The sequence below is a fragment of the Pleurodeles waltl genome, chromosome 2_2 (assembly GCF_031143425.1).
Source record: "Pleurodeles waltl isolate 20211129_DDA chromosome 2_2, aPleWal1.hap1.20221129, whole genome shotgun sequence".
NCBI classification, from domain to species: Eukaryota; Metazoa; Chordata; class Amphibia; order Caudata; family Salamandridae; genus Pleurodeles; species Pleurodeles waltl.
This window is the reverse complement of record NC_090439.1, coordinates 1,155,793,552-1,155,816,230: the sequence shown is the minus strand read 5'-3', so window position 1 is coordinate 1,155,816,230 and position 22,679 is coordinate 1,155,793,552. Positions and strand designations below refer to the sequence as shown.

General features: G+C 47.9%; 1 protein-coding gene across 2 annotated transcripts in view; it reads left to right on the top strand.

Annotated features, from left to right (window-relative positions):
• LOC138274931 (uncharacterized) overlaps nt 1-22,679 on the top strand; it is a 779,592-nt gene that overhangs the window by 537,885 nt on the left and 219,028 nt on the right. For both annotated transcript variants that reach the window (XM_069219061.1, XM_069219055.1), the window contains one exon: nt 1,132-1,179. In XM_069219061.1, coding sequence (XP_069075162.1) covers nt 1,132-1,179 — 48 coding nt within the window. The remainder of the gene's footprint in view (nt 1-1,131; nt 1,180-22,679) is intronic.

Genomic DNA, 22,679 nt, shown 5'->3' with positions numbered 1-22,679 from the left:
GTATCATTTACAGTGGACTTGCAGTTAAGTTAACTTAGTCAGTTGGGTAAAAGCCAATTCGACATACCAGTTTACAGGTAAGGGCACAGGCACTGAGATCTGGTCAGCAGGCCTCAGTACATTGTCAGAGTCAAAAAACCAGCAGCATCAGTCCAACAACTTCGGATGGTCATGCAAAAAGAGGCATTTCCTTACTGCTATAATTTACGATTTGCTTAAATATTTATATCTCCAAAACCCACCAGTGGGTTTTGTGTTATTTGGTGTCTACAAATTCATAAGAATGAGAGGCAGTTTTATAAAATGGTGTCCAATTTCTTTTGTGTTGTGTGGCCTTATTTTTTTGTTTTAGTAATTCTAAATGCTTTGCGCTTATTTCTTTGTTTAAGCTTGACTGCTCAAAGCCACAGCTACCTAGGGTTGAGTAAAGGTTTTACTAACGAGCCTGATCGGACCCAAAGCAGTATTGCGAGTGTATTGCAAAATGAGGTTGCACAACCACACCATATAATACATCACTTTCCTCACACTATCTCCAAATTTCCCACCAAATCTCCCTGTTCTGTGAAATTGACTTTTTTCCATCTAACAAGGTGCCAAGTTAGAAATATGCACAGTGGTCACTCCAATTTGCAGATGAGCTCTGCGTCTGAGGGTGCAGACAAGCCTTACAAAGCAAATGTTGTAATTGGGCCCGGGTGATGCTTATATGAGGGCCAGTTTGTCACTTATGTTGAGAAACATTTTCAGTTTTGGGCCCGACAACGTTGCCTGTTGGTGCACAGGAATTCAGCTTTTCAGTTTCTGGGTCTAGTCGGATGTGTAGAAGATAGTTAAATGATGAGGAATCTGCAGGTAGAGAGAGTATCCACAGAAAGAGCATTATTGAAGTAAAGTAACTTGCTCATTATGCTTGCATGTTTCCTAGCCCTACGGGTTATTTGTTACAATTGAAGTTATTTAAGAAATTATATACATTTCACCAATTTATGTCACTGGGTTACCATACAGGATAGAACTTCATTCTGTTTGGAGCTAGGACTAACTCTAATAATAATGAAATGCAAATGTTTGCTCATGGCTAAGTTAGACATACTGATGAGGCACTTAACCTTTTTTTCTTCTCCTTAGATCCTGCTTTGAAAACTGTCCAGCGCTCGATAGACCAAACTAGCATGAGTAAGTACTTTCCTGTTCTAATAATCACTTGAGTCCCTAACGGTACTGTCTGCTTGTAGCATTGTACAGAAAATGTCTTGAAGAATGGGGCCTTATCCATTTCTATTCTGCGGTTCTGATAGAGATTTCTGCCAGCAGGTTCCTCGCCCTTTGAATATTCCCCAGGAGTCAGACTGCATCTGGAATCTTTTCAGCAGTTCCTCAGCACTCCATCAGGTGACACTGTGTGACACCACACTGACACTGTGCCTCTCCAGAAATGAAGTGCAAATCCTATATCAGTGCCACCCCTGTGCGCTGACATCAGTCACTTTCTTGCCGCAGCATTGTATGCGGAGTCACAACTCCCTTTGTGACGCTCAGGGACATTCACCTCAAAATTTCTTTAGTGTGCAAGGGATGCCACCTACTAAAACAACAGTCTTTAAACCCTGTAGGGAATGTCACAAACAAATGCCTTTGACGGATCCCCATCAGGTATGCTTGTGGTGTCTGGGGCAGGCCACAATTCCAAGGTCTGGAATAACTGCGTATCAATGAATTCCAAGGCCTTCAGGGACCACAAGGCCCATCTTTATGTCATCAAGCATATAAAAAGTACTCATTGGGGCCACTCCATGTCATGGTCCCCATCCAAAGTTCAATCGTGTACCCGTTCCCATTCCTGGAATCACTAGTGCCATTTTAGAGGCAGTTGTTTATCACAGCCCAAGTCCTCAGGTAAATAAAAAAAGAGGCATAAAAAATCAAAGCAGGACTCTGCTCCCTCGCTGTGGGAAGCTGGCCTGGTGTGTGGTGGGTACCTCAGGTACTTCCACCCTACACCAGGTCTAGGTATCCCTTATTAGTGTAGTGTAGGCAGCGTCTAGAAGCCAGTCTCCCTAGAGGTAGGTGTGGATGAGCAGCCGAGGCTTATCTAGGAAACTCCTGCAATACCACTGTAGTCACACAGCACTTACACAGATGCAAGAAAACACTCAGTGTTACGAAAATAAAGGGTCTTTTTTTTACAGTAACACAGTACCAAAACACTAGATAGGCAACCCTCAAATAATAGGTAAGTAAATACACGGAACATGTACACTAGTTGTCAGAAATAGTCATAAAAAGTGATAGAAAACAGTGCAAATGCAAATAGACAATAGAGACCCTAGGGTGAACTCAAACCATATACTAAAAAATGGAATGCGAACACAGGACCCCCACCTGGGTAAGTGGCATGTGTAGAGGGAGCTGGTGTTACAAGGAAACCCCAAGCGTAAGCACCACAGTGCCCCTTAGCGACCAGGAGAAAAGGAGTAAGTTCTGGATTTTCCCCAAACCTCCCAAAAGTAAAGAAAAGAAGAAAATGCACCACCCAGACATGACTGCCAAAAACCAGCGGTGGATTCCTGAAGAGGAAGACCTGTGAAAGAAGGGGACCAAGTCGAGAAGTCAACAAATCACAGAAGAGTTTAGGGAGAGCAGGAGCTACTACCCACCCAGCTGTGATTGCAGGAGTTGGTCGACGGTAGAACAAAGATGGTCAGGAATGCAGCCCCAGAGCAGGTGAAGAATTCCTGGAGAATGCAGTTGACATCCCACGCCGGATGGACGACTGGAGTCAGTCAGTAGTGTGGAAGACCCACCACTAAGCCTTGAGAAAGACAGAAGTCGCAATGAAGTAAAAGTGAGGCTTCCGGTGACCGGCCAGGTCCAGAAGTACTCAACCTATGTAGGGAGTCCTAGGGGGACCCTCAGCAAGACAGGGTGGCCACAGAAGAAGAGGCAGCCCCCACAGGAGCAACAGTGGACGAGGAACCAGGAGACACAGAGGAGCCCATGGAGCACAACTGGGGAAGGGTCCCACTCCACACTCTGAGGGCTGTGCATCGCAGGAAGGAGTGCTGGGGGCTGGGGACACACAAAGCCTGAAGATCCCATGGAGGAGATGCAAACAAGCCTTGGTAGCTGCAAGAGATGTGGTGCAGGGGGGTACTGTCCTGCGTGGGAAGGCAATGGCTTACCTCCACCCAAGTTTGATAGCTATAGAGAGGACCGATAGGGCTACTCTGGACCACCACCCGTGATGCAGGATCCATGCAGCTCAGGATGAGAGGAGATCCACGCAGCCAGTCGTCATTGCAGTCGATGCCTGTGGATGCAGAGGAGTGACTCCTTCACTCCAAGGGAGATTCCTTCTTCCTTCTCATGCAGACTGAAGACTTGCTGCCCTCAGAGGATGCACAGCTGGGGAAATGTTGCAGAAGCTGAAAGGAGCCGTGAAAACAATGTTGCAAGCAGAGTCTTCGTCGTAGATGCAGATTGTCGGTTCCTGGAGGGTCCAATCACGGTTCCAGTGGCTAGAACTTGATGTAGAGGTTGCAGAGGAGTCCTGCTGGAATCTTGCAAGCTGAATCTGAGGACCCACCCAAGAGAGAGACCCTAAATAGTCCTGAAAGGGGGATTGGTCACCTAGCCAGGGGACCACATATCAGGAGGGGGCTCTGATGTCACCTGCTGGCACTGGCCACTTATATGCTCTCAAAGGTGCCTGCCAACCTTGGATTCCACAGTGGTGGTGCTCAGAGCTCCTCCAGAGGGTCCCTGAGTTTTGCCATCTTGGATTCCAAGGTTGGCAGGGCACTCTGGGAGCATCTGAGTGGCCAGTGCCAGCAGGTGACGTCAGAGCCCTCCCTTGATAGGAGCTTACCTGGTTAGCTTACCAATCCTCCTTTCAGGGCTATTTAGGGTCTCTCTCTTGGGTGGTTCCTCAGATTGGGATTGGAAGACTCCAGCAGGACTCCTCTTCATCCTTTACTTCACCTTCTTACCGAAGAAACTGCATATGGACCCTCCAAAAACTCTACAAATGCAACAAAGAAGCAAAGATGACATCTGCTACATTGTATCTTTAGCTCCTGCCAGCAAATGCAACTGTTTCCCAGTCATGCATCCGACCGCCAGTCTTCAGCCTGCACCAGAAGATCAAAGGAATCGCCCTTGAAGTGAAGGAGTCACTTCCCTGCTTCAGCAGGCACCCTCCTGCAGCGATGACTGGTGGCTTGGGTCCCGTCTCCTGAAGAAGTGTGTGGATCAACCAACATGGGTGGTGGACTGAAGTGGTCCCGACGGTCCTGATGTCCAACTGTCCAACTTTGGTTGAAGTAAGAGCTTGCCTCCCCACGCAAGACAGTATTGCCAAGATTTGTTGGCATCTTTTCACAAAGCTCTTTGTGCACCATGTAGCTCCGGCCCCCAGCACTTCTTCCTGTGACGCACAGCTTCCTGCGTGGTTCTCCGGCAGTGTGGGGTCCCTTGTGGAGTGCTGCATGGGCCTCCTTTTGCACCTTCTTTGTCCCCGTGCTGTAGGACTCCTGTGCACGCTGCCTGGTCTTCTGAGGGCTCTCTGAGTTGCTGAGAGCCCCCTGGGTAGAGTTCATCAGGTCCCTTCTGTTTCCAGGCAGCGCTATTTTCTGCTAATCTCAAGCTTTGAGTGTGCCAAGGCTTCCAGTGATGCAAACCAGACTGCAGTCATCCATCCGGTGTGGGACATCATCTGCACCAACCAGGAACTTTTTGGCATTTGTGTCACAAAATACCATTATTTTTGTAACACTGGGTATTTTCTTTCATGTGTGTGAGTACTGTGTGATTACAGTGGTATTTTATGAGCTTTGTATGTCTCCTAGTTAGGACTTGGCTGCTCATCCACACTACCCCTAGAGAGTCTGGCTTCTAGATGCTGACTACATTTCACTAATAAGGGATAACTGGACCTGGTATAAGGTGTAAGTACCTTAGGTACCCACTACAAGCCCGGCCTCCTACATTGGTGGTACAGCGGGGGATAAGTACTTGCAATTGCCTTATCACTCTCTCACCGGTGCTTTCCACAGGAAAGAATACTCTGTACCTAGAGCGGTTGTGTAGTTATTTTAGTTATAGCTTCATATATGTTATTTTAGCAAACTAGGCTTGCTGCTGTGCACTTTAACCTAGACTTATTTTATTCAGCTTTGTTTTATTATTTTAACAATAGCCACATTTGCGGTCTTGTTTTATTTTCTCTATCTAGCTGTTCTTTGCTTAGGCAAGCACTGCGTTCTTAAACAAGAAATGTCTTTCACTATGTGCTTTTCTCAAGGCTGCAGTAAGATAGGTTGACGGCAAAAGTGGTACGCTTTGTCCCTAATGTTCACAGAAACATACACACTCTTATGTAGGGATCCTTTCTTGGAGCATCAGCTGTTTTATTATAAAAACACTACTTTGACCCATGTACGTTAGAGGGAGATTCCAGTCAGATGACCACGACTGTATGCTGATTGCTGAGTGCTTTGCTGCAGCTGCTTATGTAGACTACAGGCCTCTTGCTCAGGTATGAGGGATGATGTCTTCCCAGGGGAACCCGAAGGGCAGAATTAGAGCTTAACATGATGTGCTATACCATAGACTAGCTGGGAGCTATTCTTAAGGATCATAGTGACAAAATGGTAGCGTTATTTGTAAGTTTCACTCTCCTTGTCACAATTTTAATCCTGTCATGCTTCATCATCCTAGTTATTGCATTACATGCTTTATTATAAAAGATACAGTTACATCAATAAAACCTTATTGACCTATATTCTGCCTCTGATTGTCCTTGCTTATGTGAGACTAATTTAACTGAGAGAAACAGATGAGTTCTGAGTGACCACGATTTCCCTGAGGAGTCAATTGTGTTGTGTGCTCAGTTGCCCAATCATCCCTGCTCTTGGGTGGAGATGAGGCACTGCTAGTTGGCCAGAACAAAACCCAGATTAGGCAGGCAGGTGTCACCTGTAGTGGGTTCAGACTCAGTCCTCCACAGTGCAAGTGATTCTGCCACCTAAATACAGTAGGATAATGAGAGCCTACGCGACAGAGCAATACATACATATACCTAGTTATAGGGTCTAGCCTATTACCTTTCTTTCCAAGAGACTTGGGGGCTCATTATGAACACGGCAGAGAACCCCGCCGTGTTCATGCTGGCGGTCTTTTCATAGACTGCCAGCCCCTTGATACCCCGCCGGCTGAATTGCAAACATTCTGCTGGGCCGGCAGTCGGAAACAGTGTTTCAGCCTGCCGGCCCTGTAGAATGCAGGGCAGGGACGTTGCCGATGGCTCCACATGGAGCCATCGTCAATGCCTCATTGTGGCGGGATCAGCAGCACCCATTGCACAGATCACTGCCTGTAAATCAGGCAGTGACCTGCGTGACGGGGCACTGCACAGGGGCCCCTGCACTGCCCATGCCAAGTGAATGGGCAGTGCAAGGGCCCCAGGGTGGCCCCGGAGCATCCCTTCCGCCAGCCTTTTTCTGGCAGGGGAACCTGCCAGGGAAAGGCTGGAGGAAAAAGGGTGCATTATCCGGAGGGCGGCGCTAAACAAGATATAGTGGACTATATACTTGGCTTAAGATCTAGAATGGCTGAATACATGAAAAAGGCCACTAAAAACCTTCAGCCAAGCCAGGAGTTACAGAAACAATGGCATGGACAGAAGGCTGTCCTGACAGTGTACCAACCAGGATGGAAGTTGTGGGTATTGGAGCCTGTGGCACCCAGGGTAACCCAGGACAAATGGAGTGGTCCACACCTGAAAGTGGAAAAGAAGGATGAGGTCACTTATTTAGTGGACCTAGGCACTCCTGAAGTCCTCTCAGAGTACTTCATGTGAACTGCCTGAAACCCTACTATGTTAGGGCTGACTTAACCCTACACGTGGCCACTGATGAGGGACAGGAAGATGAGAGTGACCCTGATCTCTTCTCCAACACTTGTGCTGATGGCTCAGTGGAATGAGTTATTCTTGCAGACTGTCTTTCTGAAGAGCAGAAGGAGGATTGCAGGAACCTACTAGGACAATTTTCTGAACTTTTCTCTCTGACACCTAGTCAGACCACTTGGTGTGAACACACCATGGATACTGGAGACAGTTTACCTGTCAAAAGTGAGATTTATAGACAGCCTGACCATGTTAGGGACTGCATTAAGTCTCAGGTTCAGAAGATGCTGGACTTAGGAGTGATTGAGCACTCAGATAGCCCCTGGGCCAGCCCAGTGGTGCTTGTACCCAAGCCTCATTCTCAAAATGGGAAAAAGGAGGTTAGGTTCTGTGTAGATTACAGAGGGCTCAACACAGTCACTAAGACTGATGCTAACCTTATACCCAGAGCAGATGAGATACAGCACTTTTGAGTGCAGGACATTGGCAGATCAACTATCAAAAAAGGCTAATCCCAAAACTGCTTTCTCTACCATTGGAGGGCATTATCAGTTCACTGTTATGCCCTTTGGTTTGAAAAATTAACCTGCCACTTTTCAGAGGCTGGTGAACACAGTCCTCCAAGGTCTGGAAGCTTTTAGTGCAACATATCTTAATGATATTGGGGTCTTCAACCCCACCTAGGATAACCACCTGGTCCACCTCTGGAAAGTTTTGGAGGCCCTGCAAAAGGCAGGCCTTACTATCAAGGCTTCAAAGTTCAAGATAGGGCAGGGGAATATGGTTTATCTGGGACATCTAGTAGGTAAGGAACAGATTGAACCGCTACAGGGGAAGGTACAGACACTTTTAAACTGGGCTCCCCTACAACACAGACCCAGGTCAGAGCCTTTCTTGGTATCACAGGGTATTACAGGAGGTTCATTAAGAACTATGACTCCATTGTTGCCCCTTTTAATGACCTCACATCAAGAAAATGTCTAAAAAGGTATTGTGGACAACTAGCGGTCAGAAAGTTTGTGAAGAGCTTAAGAAGGCTATGTGTACTGCACCTGTCCTAAAAAGCCCTAACTACTCAAAGAAGTTTATTGTCCAAACTGATGCTTCAGAGATAGGTGTTGGGGCTGTGCCATCACAACTGAATTCAGAGGGTCAGGATCAACCTGTCACTTTTATCAGTAGAAGATTGACCCCTAGAGAAAAGCGTTGGTCAGCCATAGAGAGGGAGGCCTTTACTGTCGCCTGGGCCTTGAAGAAGTTGAGACCATACCTCTTTGGGATTCACTTTATAGTTCAAACAGACCACAAACCTCTCTTATGGTTAAAATAAATGAAAGGTGAAAACCCTAAATTGCTGAGGTGGTCCACTTCCCTACAGGGGATGGACTTCATAGTGGAACATAGAGCTGGGAGTAACCACTCCAATGCAGATGGACTCCCCAGATATTTCCACTTAGACAATGAAGACTCATTTGGGCACAGTTGGCCTTATTGTCCCTCGTTTTGGGGGGGTGGGTGTAGGAAAGTACCCTCATTTTGGCATGTTACCCCCAATTTCTGCCTGATGTCAGTGTGTCTGACTGTGTTCACTGGGATCCTGCTAACCAGGACCCCAGTGATTATGCCCTCTCTCATGTAAAATTTGTTACTGCATACTGGTAACCCAGTATTTCACCCGAAATTGGCATACTGGTCACCCCTTCTAAGTACCTAGTATATGGTACCTAAGTACCCAGGGCATTGGGGTTCCAGGGGATCCCTATGGACTGCAGCATTTCTTTTGCCACCCATATGGAGCCCATGCAAAGGCTTCTACAGGACTACCATTGCAGCCTGTGTGAAATGGTGCATGCACCCTTTCACTTCCATTTACAATGCACCAGGTCACTTATAAGTCACCCATATGTCAGGCTTCCAACCCTGAAGGCTGGGCGTGGGTGTGAGGGCACCCCTGCACTAGCAGAGGTGCCCCCATGTCGCCCGGGACCATTTTTCCAAACCTTGTGAGTGCGGGGACGCCATTTTACGTATGTACTGTACATAGGTCACTACCCATTGTGAGAAGACAGGGCTGATTACAGATGCCCCTGTCTTTTTGCCCCCATTTTTCACTTTTTGCTGGTGTTTTCCTGACTTTGATGGTGCCCTGGGTACTGCTAACCAGTCCCAGGGCCTCTGCTCTGTATAAAAGGAGTATGCAAATTAGGATAATTATAATTGGGTAAGTAAACATACCTATAAGTCCCTGGTAAATGGTAGGGCATGTCTATTTAGGGGCCCCACTATAGGTAGTGCACCCAGGTGCACTGCTGAGGTGTCCAGTGTCATTTTAAACGCAGGCCTGCATTGCTTGCTGCTTTTAAATTAAAGTTACATGCAAATTCGACTTTGGAATAAAAAGTACTTCCAAAGTCTTAAACTACCTTATTTCTACATATAAGTTACCCCTAAGATGTGCCCTGTGTGTCCCTAGGGCAGGGTGCCATGTAACTATAAGCAGGGACCTTATAAAAATAGTTTTATAAGCCCTGGTGGGGTAAACAGCAAAATTAGTTTTCCCTCATTGTAGTGAATGGCCTCCATAGGCTAGAATGGGGAGACTTTATTTTAATTTATAAAGTCCCCTTAAGTATCAGATACCTCACGTTTGGTATCAAATTAATTATTATAATAAATCCCACAACTTACAATTGTTGTATTTAGTATAACTTGTTCAGGTAAAGAGTTTTAAACTCCACCTAAAAGTTGCAAACTTCAGCCCTGTAGTGCTCTGCTCTGATTGGCCAGCCTCTGGCAGCCTGGCCAGGCTGCCTTGATGAGGTGTGAAGTAGCCTGGGCTGAACAACACAAAGGAATGTGCCTGTGGGAGGAGATCTTCCCTCAGCAGATGGAGAAGCAGGAAGGGGAGAGGGCTGTCAAACTGGTCTTCAAAGGCAGGGAAGGACATTTGGAGCAATCAGACACCTCCCTCACATCCTGCACACCCAGAAAATTAGGTGCCCCTCTGATTAGATTAGGAGAGGGCAGGACAAGGGTGTGTTTAATATTTTTAGCCACACCAGTGGGTGGGCTCAGCCAGATGTAGCCTCCAAATATCAGTTTCAGCCATAATGGATTTTTGAGGAATGTTGCTCCCTGGGATTGCTGTTTATCACACTTATCAGGAAGTGGTCACCACAGGGGGAAGGACCCTGCACCTGATTGGAGAACCAGGACCCCCCTGTTTTTCACCCAGGAGCAAGGATAAAACTGGCAGACCTGCACCCACACCTCAGATTCCTACCAGATTCCAACAAGGAAGAACTACAGAAGACAAAGGACTGCCCTGCTGGACCCCTGACCTGCACCTGGACACTGCACTCTAGAGGACTGTACCACCTGCACACTTGGGCTTCACCACAAGAAGGACGTTGCCTGGCTTCAACCGGTTCAAGGAGGGACTACCTGTTTGCTACGGGTGGAAAATTGCTAACCAGAGTCCCCTGCACCACCTCCTGAAGAAACTGACCAGCTGACCACTGTCCAGTGGCCAAATTGGAATTTGCACCAGATGCATTCTGAGAGTTGTAGTCTGCACCCTCAAGGAGCATTTCAAAGCTTCTGGAACCTTGGGGTGAGCTCTGGACCTCAAAAAAACCTGTAAAAACATATGGGAGAAGATCCAGAAGTTTGGAGAACTTTTTGGAAAAAGCTCCATAAAGGGACCGACCCGACATGGCAACTCTAGCCGTCTTGCCTCAAACGCGACCCAGCCTGACTTGCAGGTTTGTCCCAGTGCAGAAAATCTCTGAAAAAGTGACTTAGGGCCACATGTACAAAGATATACAACAGTGGACTTTACACTGTTTGCAATTCCCAATGGGGTCGCAAACGAGCTACCTCATGAATATTCATGAGGTAGGTTGCAATTTGCAACCCCATTGGGAATGGTCACCCTCACAGGAAAGGTGGCCTACTGGAGACAGCAGACTACCATGTCTGTGACTGATTTTAAATAAAGCAGTTTTAAAAAAAAAAATGCAGCCCGTTTTCCTTAAAGGAAAACGAGATGCATTTTAAAAACAAAAATGAAAAGTTTTCTTTTCTTTTTTTCAGAGCACCACTGCCTACTCTGACAAAATAATTTTGCTGCCATTCACAAAGGGGAAGGGGTCCCCTGGAGACCCCTTCCCGTTTCAAATGGGTTAGCACCAGTTTGAAACTGGTGCTAACTGTGATTGTTTTTCGACCGCATTTGCGGTCACAAACCAATCATACATTCCATTTGGATTCGGTATTAGGAAGGGATGCCCTTGACACGCCCATCCTAATACCGAATCGCAAAACCCAAACTGCGATTCTGTAACAAGTTACCGAATCGCAGTTTTGGCTTTGTACATCCCAAAAAGCATTTTTCAAGTCGCCAACGGGCCGATTCTGCAAATATGCTTGGTGGCCCTAAGTCTGATCGTAGAAAGTTGACCGGGACCTCCAAGGCAGTGAATCTGAAAAGGGCTCCAAGGACGTTGGATCAAGATTCAGGTTTGCCCTGGTCGAAGGATTTTCATCTAATAAAATTGATTAAGTCCGAAGGTAAAAATCTCCACCGATTACTCCCGCGACGCGTATCCGAGGAAGAGTTCCAGGAGGTCGGATCGGACTGGCGACTTAGCCCCGCTGAAGAAAATCTTCAAGAAAACGACTAAGTCCGATGGTAAACATTTGACCGAGGCCTCCCATGAGCAGTAGCCAAGCAGGGCTCCATTGCGGTCAGCCTCAAATTTTGACTTTGCCCCGGTCGAGGTGTGACCAGATGACCAGATTGACGCTATTCGTTTCTAAGTTATTAAAAAGCATTACTTCTTTAAAATTTCATATCTCCTGTTCCCGTTATCCGATTTTAATCATTTTGGTGTCATTTTAAAAATAGAAATATAATCTATTGTTTTAAATTGGTGTTGGAGTTTTATTGTGTTTTGTGTTTTACTTTTTTACTGTTTTGTGATTTTTAAATGCTTGACACATTTGTCTCCTAAGTTAAGCCCTGTCGCTTGTTGCCAAGCTATCAAGGGTTGAGCTGGGTTTAATTTATTGATACCTAAGTGGAGGTTAGTGGCCTATTGCTATGTGTAGGTACTTACCTGCCCTTGCCAATCATCCATTTTCTAACACCTTTGTACAGCTTCACAATGGTAACTCCGAAATGGCCATGTTTGGCATCAAACATGTTGGAATCATACACCAAGGCTTTTGCAAGCATTGGTTGTATGATTCCATGCACTCTGGGAGCTACTTAGAGGACCCCCAGTACTGCCATTACAGCCTTCTGAGGTTTTCCAGGCAGCCCCAGCTGCTGCCACCTCACAGACAGGTTTCTGCCCTCCTGTTGCTTGAGCAGCTGAAGCCCAGAAAGGCAGAACAAAGGATTTTCTTTGGGAGAGGGATGTTACATCCCCTCTGTTTGGAATTAGGTGTTACAGGCATGGGAGGGGTAGCCTCCCAGAGCCTCTGGAAATGCTTTCAAGGGCACAGATGGTGCCCTCCTTGCATAATCCAGTCTACACCGGTTCAGGGACCCCCACTTCCTGCTCTGGCGCAAAACTGGACAAAGAAAAGTGGAGTGACCTCTCCCCTGTCCATCCCAACCCCAGGGGTGGTGCCCAGAGTTCCTCCAGAGTGTCCCTGGATTTAGCCATCTTGGATCCCAAGGTGGTGGGGCACTCTTGGAGCATCTGAGTGGCCAGTGCCATCAGGTGACGTCAAAGCCCTCCCCTTCACTTCACCTTCTTACTGAAGAAACTTCATCTGGACCCTCCAGGAACTCTACAACTGCAACAACGAAGCAAAGATGACTTCTGCAACGTTGTATCTTCAGCTCCTGCCAGCAACTTCAATTGCTTCCCGGTCGTGCATCCTCAGAGGACAGCCAGTCTTCAGCCTGCACCAGAAGAAAAGTTGAGTTGAAGCAGTTTGAACTTATAAGGAAGTTAAGGTACCTGTCAATTTGAGGTACCAATTCTCATTTGCCAATTTAGGGAGAGAGCACTGGCACTGAGGCCTGCTTAGCAGGCTCCAGTGCCCTTTGAGAGTCTTAACCAACAGTATCTAGAGCAAAAAGAAATGTGGGGTAACAATCCAAAAAGGGCACTTTCCTGATGGGGTCTTCGCAGAAGGAGCTACCTTTGACAGGCTAATGTGAAACAGTTGGGATAAGGGCTGCTCAGTTGTTTAGGCAGACAGGCTGGCACAAGGGCCAGAGAGGGGAAACCATTTGTGAAACTGTTTTTTTGGGGGGAGTGTAGCCCCTTTTGGGTTGTTCTATGGAGCTCTACACGCCAGTAGAGGCGTACTGCCATGCTGGAAGTGAACCACATGGAGTATTCTGGAATAGCTAGACGCCACACTTCACATGAAGTAGTTATCAGGAGTGTGGGAATCTGGTAGCCTGTTGACTAGCGACTGCAACCTCCCCTGAGGGCATTTTCATAGCATAAAAAGGGCACTTCTGCACCCATAACGCAGTCAGATCTCATTGGATTAGAGAAGAGGACTGAAGAAGGACTGCCCTGCTGCACCAAGAACCCATCAAAGAGAGGCTGCACCAATGTGACTGCACATGCTGTACCTGGTGGCCAGCAAAGGAAAAGGGACTGTGCCTGCCATGTCCTGCTCATGGAGAAGTCAACTCCAGAGCCCAGCAAAAGTATTGGCATCCAAGGGTCATTTGGATGACATGTTCGCAGTGCAGGGCCAAAACAGCTGAAGGAGCCTTCTGGGTCAAGTTGACTGCCAAACTTTGCCACGGTGCAGCCAAAGGGACCAAGACCCATTGCTCAAAGGTCACCCCTGAGTCTGCTGGACCCGGTGAGAGACCCAAAGGACAAGTGACTGCCAAAAGAAGAAAAACGCTGACATTGCTGTACCAGGTGACTGGTAGCCTAGTGATGGCTGGACTTCTGCCAAGGTCAAGAGGACTTTGTGGGACGTTGACTCAGGAAGTCGACCGTACAGAATCTTCAGCATCCTGTATCCCTTGCCTCAGTACTACTCCATAAAAGTCAATGGCAAGAAGCTACTGACGTTGGAACTAGACTGGAGACTTCTTTCTTGTCAAGGTAACTGTTTCTGTGGGTCCTGCTGGTTCCCCTGACTGGCTCACCGTGAGTTGGTCACCTAAAGTAACTCTAAGTAACCACATTGATACGTTCCAAAGTTTTTCTTGAAAACATTTTTGTGTCAAACTCATTGAATTTGCCATTGTTTCTTCCTAAAAAGTGAGATTTACTATACTTTGAACGTTCTCTGTCTCAGGATCGTTCCAGTTGATCTTTTTTTGTTTTGGTGTAAAAAATGATATAGTAATGCAAACTATTTTTGGAAATTGATGTCAGAATTCGAGTGTCTCATGTATATCTTAAACTATTTTAGTGCTGTTTAAATGCTTCTCACTTGTTTCTTTTTGTAAGCCTGACTTCTCAAAGCCACTGCTACTCAGGGTTGAGCTAGGTTTAACAAACAAAATCAGACTGGTCCTAAAGGGGTTGGTAGGGTATAAGATTGGTGAGGTCACACACCCACACCATATAATACACCCTGTTTCCTCACACCCCTGCTTTGCCTTCCACTTAGGCTGGACCTTTTCTTCCAGTTAGAGGGAATGGTTCTGCACTTCAATCTCCAAGACCTCCACCTACATGCTTGGGGACTGAGCAGGGACACCTGAGCTCCTTTCAGCTGCCACCGGAAGTGGTAGACATCATCTTGCCTGTGCATCATCCCTCCACTGTATATGCTTCCTCCAGCAGGTAGATAGGTCAACTTTGTTTGATGGTGTGCCTACAATGGCGTGGATCTGTTGCAGGCCAAGTTATCTTAAATGCTCCAATTTGTGCTTTCCCTTTCTCAAGAGGTGATGTCCCATCGGCACTGTGAAGGGTTATTTAGCCGCCTTGCCATCTTTTCTGTGTCTGCTGGATCAGCTATCACTGTTTAAATCCCCTATTGTCATGCATTTCCTTAAGGGCCTGACCAACCTTTTCTCTCCACCTTCCTTTGTAGTTCACCAATAAGGCTGAAATCCGGTTCTTATTTTAATTGGGACTCCATTTGAGCCCCTTCACAGTTGTACCATTTGTATGCTGACACTCAAAACTGTATTTTTTTTGTTTTTATTTATTTTCTCAGCTATGCAAGCTATGCAGGCAAACAATTAACAGACACAGTCTCAGGGTATATGCTTGTGTCACACAATCATCCGTTTCAGAGATCAGAAATACCAGTCAATGACAGAGTCCACGCAGGAACCCCCAGTATTGGGGGTAGAAGAGCACATTACCCACAACCAAGACAGAAACCAAGTGTGCACCAAGTAAACACTGGAATGGTGAATACCACCTAGTCCTGCCAGTGTATGTGCTACACAGTAGATAGCAATCGACCACCATCCTGTCACTCATTATTAAGGGTGTTCAGCTAGACTCTCAATGATGCCCAGAAATCTATAGGGCATGACACGAGGAGTGTAGTGGTGTAGGTTTCAGACAATTCCTCACACAGAGTCATATATTTTAGCCAGTCTTGACAACAAGAGGCTTTTCGGTCCTCCACCACATAGCAACCCTTTGTTACCTAACAGGATAGTCATGGCGGTCAAGTTGCAAAGGTCCTTCGGGACGTTTTTCACAAAGCCAAATAACACCATGGTGGGAGTGAACGGGAATACGGGCTCCTTCATTTCTTCCATAGTTTTAATTATTTGGTCCCAAATTGTGGCCAAACGGAGGCACCGCCATGCCGGGTGCATAAGGTTTGCCTGTAGGGCACCACACTTTTGGCATCTAGTGTCACTTATAGGCATGTATCTGAGAAAATACATTGGTGTAAGGTAAACCATGTTCAGAAATTTTTAATGAATAAGTCTATATCGACCAATGGGAGACAATTGTTTGGTTTGCTGATAGCAATATTTCCATATCTCATCTGTAACATCTACATCCAAATACGCCACCTATAATTCTTGTGCCCGGGTAGCTGTCGCCTCCTTTGTCCCCATAACTGCGTGTAGAGTGTAGTGATTAATTTGGTCGGTTGGGGAGTGAATAGCAGGATGGAGATGATGCACCATTCTGTCAGTTCAGCAGGGAATAATGGGCACAGGAAGCGCACTGCCTGAAACAGCTTGCCACAGGTGAGGATATGCATTCATGTATTAGTGGTGTTCCCCAAACATTCCTGGAATGATTTGTATTTGTGATTACAAAATAAATCTCCTAGTGTGAATGTATGTTTCTTAGGGAGTTGTGACATAATGGTGGCTACACAATTTGCAGCAGAGTGTAGTGTTTAATGGGAATGAGTGGTGAATGCAACACCTGAACAGTGCAAAGAGATGCCAAACGGGCATCTCTTGAGAGGGTCTAGGTAGATGAGAGTATTGGGTTTCATGTAATGGAAGTGGATTCATCACACATTTCTCTATAACGACCTATATGCCTTCTGTAGTGGAGCCAGTGATGAATGAACTGCATCTTTGAAGTGCGGTGCTGATAATAAGCCCCAGATGTATGGAAGTTGGTGCTTATTCCAGTGCACTCTTGGTTGTTTGCCTACTCATACTCATTTTATCATGAGTGTATTGAGTTGTGCAAAGAACGTTTTATTTAAAGGGATGGGGATGTTTTGAAACATACAGAGTAGTTTTGTCAACACCATCATCTTCATCAGCGCTGTTCTTCCTGCTATTGATCGCAGGGGTTTAATCCATCTATCTACCCATATAGCAAGATTTACCATATGTCCCCTATTTTTCTCATAGAATGGTTTGAACATCTGCGTAATAGAGTATACCCAGTTAACGAACAGGTTCTCTCTGCCACTGCAACGGATAGTCTAGTATGGGCTGCGTAGTAGCATGCGTGAGAGGGACCATAATCGACTTTGAGCAGTTAATTTGGAGGTCATATCGGGCCCCATATTGTACAATCTCTGCATTTTTGAGGATTATTCAGTCATCATACATTCCATGTGCAAAGGCTGGATGTCATATCTACTGGGTTCTGTACCACTAGTAGTGCATCATTTACATACCTTGATATACCTGAAACCCAGATGAATCCCTCGCCTGTGATGAAACTCCAAAAGGAAGCAAGCTAGGAGTTCCATTGTGAGTGCAAATAATATCAGGAAGAAAGGGAAACCCCTGGTGCCTTCCTCAATTAATTTGTAATGCTGCAGATATTCTACCATTTACCTTCACTATTGACAGGGGTTCATTATAGATAAGCTTAAGCTACCTTAATATAACTTTCCTGATGCCCATTCTCTCCAGTACTGCAAACAGGAAGTTCCATTCTACTGTGTCGAATGCCTTTGTTGCCTTCAGGAAATTGGCCACCACCAATAAGTTGATGTGCAAGTGAAAACAGTATGACCCTCATTACGACCCTGGCGGTCGGTGATAAAGTGGCAGTAATACTGCCAACAGGCTGGCAGTAATTACCGCCAAATTATGACCATGGCGGTGTTATCTCTGATAGACAGCCAATGTACCACAACAACTGCCAAGGCGTAAACAACAGTCACCACAGTGGTAGCCGCCTACAGCCAGGCGGAAGACAAAGTTCCGCCCACCATATTATTACACTACAATCTGCCACCTTTTCCGGGGTGGTACCAATGTCATCAAAAGCCTGGTGGAAACACATCACAGAAGTGAAACGACTCACCATTGGAGACACAGGGAAGAACGAAGCCACCAATGAACCTGAACTGCAAGTCTTCCCGATGATATTCTACATTATGCTCCACCTGGAACACCAACGCCGGAGAGGATAACGACAGTGAGTACAGATGCCTAGCACACAACGGAGGGGGGGAGGAAAAAGAGAGTGACACACATGCACCACACACACCCGACATACACACACCATACACATAACCAGCTGCATTACAAAAACAATCTGACCACGAAAATCTGCAGAATAATACAAGGACAACAGGAATTGACAAAAATGATTGTAATCAGTCTAACAATAAAATGATAATTCTGATTTGGCCATGACACAGATCTGTACACGTTTATAACAAAGGGACACTGCCCAGTTCATAGTGCAAAGGGCCCACATGGCCACAATCCAAGGCCCCACTCAATTCCTGCACCAATCCGGATAGAACACTGCAGGGGCATCAGTTGTCAAATAGACAGGCACCTCGGGGTGGGGGCACCTCAGCTGGATGCGGGAAAAAGCCCACTGGTTCTGGGAGGAGCAACATGCCCTGTGCTTTTCCTGGGGAGTGCAATGCTACAGTCTCTTGTGTGGGTGTCTTGCCCACTGGTTCTGGAGGGGGCAACATGCCATATTCTTTGTCCTGTGGAGTGCAAGGCCACAGTCTCTTGAGTGGGTGTCTTGCCTACTGGTTCTGGAGGAGGTAACATGTCCTGTGCTTTGTCCTGGAGAGTGCAAGGCCACAGTCTCTCGAGTGGGTGTCTTCCCCACTTGTTCTGGAGGGGGTAACATGCCCTGTGCTTTGTCCTGGGGAGTGCAAGGCCACAGTCTCTTGAGTGGGTGTTTTGCCCACTGGTTCTGGTGGGGGCACACCGCACAGCAGCCCATGGAGGCTGGACTATATGGCATCTACCGGCTGTGATGGCTGCACTGTTGTGGTGGTTGTGGGAGGCTCCTGCTCAGCCCCTGCACCCTCCGATGGCTGCACTGTGGTGGTAGTTGTGGGATGCTCCTGCTCAGCCCCTACACCCTCTGATGGCTGCACTGTGGTTTTGGTTATAGGAGGATCCGGCTCAGCTCCTGCACTCTCTGATGGCTGCACAACCACGTCTGGAGGAGGGGGCCTTGTGACAGCTGGTGGTGGTGGCAGTGTTTGGTTGGCAGCTTCCACTGGCGTAGAGTGCCTCCTCTCCTCCTGCTCATGGGTTGGTGATCCCTTACCCTTCCTGGCACTGGTGGATGGGCTCTTCCCCCCTCTGCCTGCTCGTGCAGGCTTCTTCCCCTTCTTTCCAGTTGCTGCAGGCTCCTTCTCCTTCTTAGCAGCCGGTACTGGCTCCTTCCCCTTCTTAGCAGCTGCTGCAGGCTTCTTCACTTTCTTAGCAGCTGGTGCAGGCTCCGTCCCCTTCAGCATTGTTGGCCTGGAATCCTTTAGGTGGTGCAACCACTGGACCCGTGGACTGTTTGGCTGAGGTGCTTAGCTGGGTCCTTGCTACCCTGCTCATAGGTGCAGAGTGGGGGGGACGGGTAGGATAGAGCTCAATCATGGAAAGGAAAATCTTTTTAGGGACGTTTGGGCGAGAAGAGGGAGGACTGATGGGAGTGGTTGTTGGGGGTGTTTGCTGGATTTGGGTGCAGGTGCATGGGCTGTATGCTGTTCTGAAGTGGATGGCTGTAAGGTGTCTGAGTGCTTGCGTTTGTGTACTTTAGGAAGGGGGGACAGTTGGAGAGGACACAGGGGACAAGTGCATGGATGTTGTGGAGGTCTCTGCCAGTGAGGTGTGTGTTGTGCTTGGTGTGGTGATGATGCTGGTAATGGATATTGATGTAGTGCATGCAGGTGTGAGTGAAGGTGCAACTGGGTGGAAGGTGGAGGAGGAGGAGGGGAAGACAGTGGCAATAGTGTATGTTGTTGTGTCTGCAACAGAATGGTGTTTGTGTGAGTGCCTGTGGGATGAAGTGTGGTGCCTGTGTTTGCCTGTGACACTCTTGGGTGTTGTCTTGTGTGCATGCTCATCTGCCTGTGTGCTTGGGATGGGTTGGGGTTGAGGAGAATGGGACTGGGAAGTGGAGGTTTGAGGGGGACGGTTGAAACAGGGACAATGGTTGCCATCAGAGAGGAGGCCAGAGCCTGGATCGATCTCTTTTGGGCTGCCAATCCACTGTGAATGCCCTCCAGGAATGCATTAATTTGCTGCATCTGGGCTGCCAGCCCCTGTATGGCATTCACAATAGTGGTTTGCCCTACAGAGATTCTCAGAAGGTCAATAGCCTCCTCACTCAGGGCAGCAGGGCTCACTGGGGCAGGGCCTGAGGTGGCTGGGGCAAAGGAGATGTCCACCCTCCTGGGTGAGCAGGCACGGGCAACTCGCTGAGGGACTACTGGGAGGGCAGTACTGGTACGGGGTGGCAGATGTACCTGCATCTGGGGTGGTCACAGAGGTGTCTGCCACCACCAGGGAGTTCCCATCGGAGGAGGTATTAAAGCCTGTATTGTCCCCTCCAATCTCCGCCGCAGTGCTCCCCTCTCCCTCCGTCCCACTGGTGCCCTCAGCACCGGTGGACTCTGCATCCAAGGTCCTGTGGCATGCAGCTCCTGCTGTCGCTGGTGCCTCTGCTCCTCTGCCAGATTATGCTAATGCTCATAAGGACAGGATGATGAAACAAGAAAGGGGGGAGAGAGAGACAAAGGATACACAGGGTCAATGAATGCACCAACACCACTGTTGGCGTGCACACCACCCTCACACACAGGGAAAAGGCCTACGCTCTATGCATTGCACTACCATTGAAATGACTAGTCACTAAGGAATGAGGAGGGGCACACACCACCAACTGCAGCATACCTGGGACCCACACAGCCCTGCCCAGTAGTAAATTCTAACAAGCTAGGAAAGCAGTATTTCCCATTCAAACCCTTAGCCACAAGAGGACCTACGCTGCTATGTCTGCCGTGGCCTAGGGGCACCCAAGGACAAACAACCACCATTGGATACCACCCCACCAGCCATAAATTGTAATGATACCCACTGTACTCACCCCCTTGTGGCTGCAGTGATGCCCTCAAGTGCCCATCCAGCTCAGGGTAGGCCACTGCCAGTATGCGGGCCATCAGGGGGGTCAGGGTCCGATGGGCACCCCTTCCTCGTTAGGAGGCCATCCCCAGCTGGGCCTCTGCGGTCTTCCGTGCCCAGTGTCTCAGGTCCTCCCACTGTTTGCGTCAGTGGGTGCTCCGCCTGCCATAGACCCCCAGAGTCCACACGTCCTTGGTGATGGCACACCATATTCCCTTCTTTTGATGGGCGCTGACCTGCAGAGGCAATAAAGACAGGAGAACCACATTAGACAAACAGTCAAGCCTGTCACACAAATGGCCAACCATACCCGTTTCCATCACCATTGGCACACCCATAGTCCACGCCACAACATGTATACCGCCAAGAGGACATCCACCCACCCCCCTTACACAAGGCCTTCACACACAACTCCATGCATTCATGCCACATGCATCGTGCCCACAGTGTACTCATCTGTTGGTCTGGAGGCCAACACAGCAGCCCATACTGGGGTAGGGCCCCATCCACCAGTAGCTCCAACTCTTCAGAAGTGAAGGCTGTGGCCAATTCCCCTGTCACATGGGCCATGGTAGGTTCCAGTCACAGCAGCACATGTAGTGTAGGTCCTCTCCTATGGAAGGTCAGTAAACAAGTGAGGAATCTGATAGAACAATGGCAGTCATGTCCACAGCGGTGCATACCATCACCGCTGACGTAGATCCCCATTGGCCACTGTCCCCCATAGGGCCCAATATTAACCAATGAAGAATTGCACAGCGGTTCACGACTGCCTACCGCCACGGTGCACAACATCAGCGGCATTACCTCACTTCCACCTGTCCCTACACACAGGACAGGCCATTCGGGGGGGGGACAGGCCTATTGATTATTGCTGCATCACAGGATCAATAGGCACATACTTCACTAATTACACTGTCCCATTACAGGTTTGCACATTGTGGAGTGCTGTTGTGGCTCCATTGTTCAGTTTATGACAGCCTACTCACTCTTGTGTCCCTTAGATACCTACCGCTGCAGATGTCTAGGAGATGGAGACATACCCCTGTGTACAGACCCCTGGTGGACTTGGCTGCACTGGAGAACAGGTACATAATACTTACCCATAGATTGGACAGGGCCACAATCACAGAGCTGTGTGCCTAATTGGAGCCTGACCTGATATCTGCTATCTGTCACCCCACTGGGATCCCCCCTCTTGTGCAAGTGCTATCAGGTCTCCATTTCCTGGCAACTGGTTCTTTCCAAGTGACAGTGGGCTTGGCAGCAGGAATGTCACAGCCAACGTTCTCAAATGTGCTAACCAGAGTGTTGTCTGCCCTAATAAAACACATGTGCAGCTACATTGCATTCCCCCAGGTTGAGGATTTTGCCACTGTGAAGGCCGGATTCTATGCAATGGGACATATCCCCAACATAATTGGTGCAATTAACTAAACACATATTGCATTTGTACCCCCCGCCAGAGTGAACAGGTGTTCAGAAATAGTAACTCCATGAATGTGCAGATGGTGGGCTTGGCGGACCAGTATATCTCCCAAGTCATTGCTAAGTATCCTGGGTTGGTGCATGACGCCCTTGTCATAAGGAATAGCAGCACCCCAAATGTGATGGCCCACCTACAGAGGCACAGAGTGTGGCTGATAGGTGAGCCCTGGTTCCTACCCAGTATATGTTGGTGTATGCCTATGGTGTTAGCCATATAGGATAGTGTATGGCTGAATGTTGTCCCTCAATATTTGCAGGTGACTCTCGATACCCAAACCTGTCATGGCTGCTGACCCCTGTGAGGAATGCCAGGACAAGGGCAGAAGAATGTTATAATGAGGCACATGGGCGAACCAGAGGGATCATAGAAAGGACCTTTGGCCTCCTGAAGGCCAGGTTCAGGTGCCTCCATCTGACAGGTGGATCCCTGTGCTACTCACCCGGGAAGGTATGCCAGATAGTAGTGGGATGCTGCATGTTGCACAACCTAGCCCTCAGACGTCATGT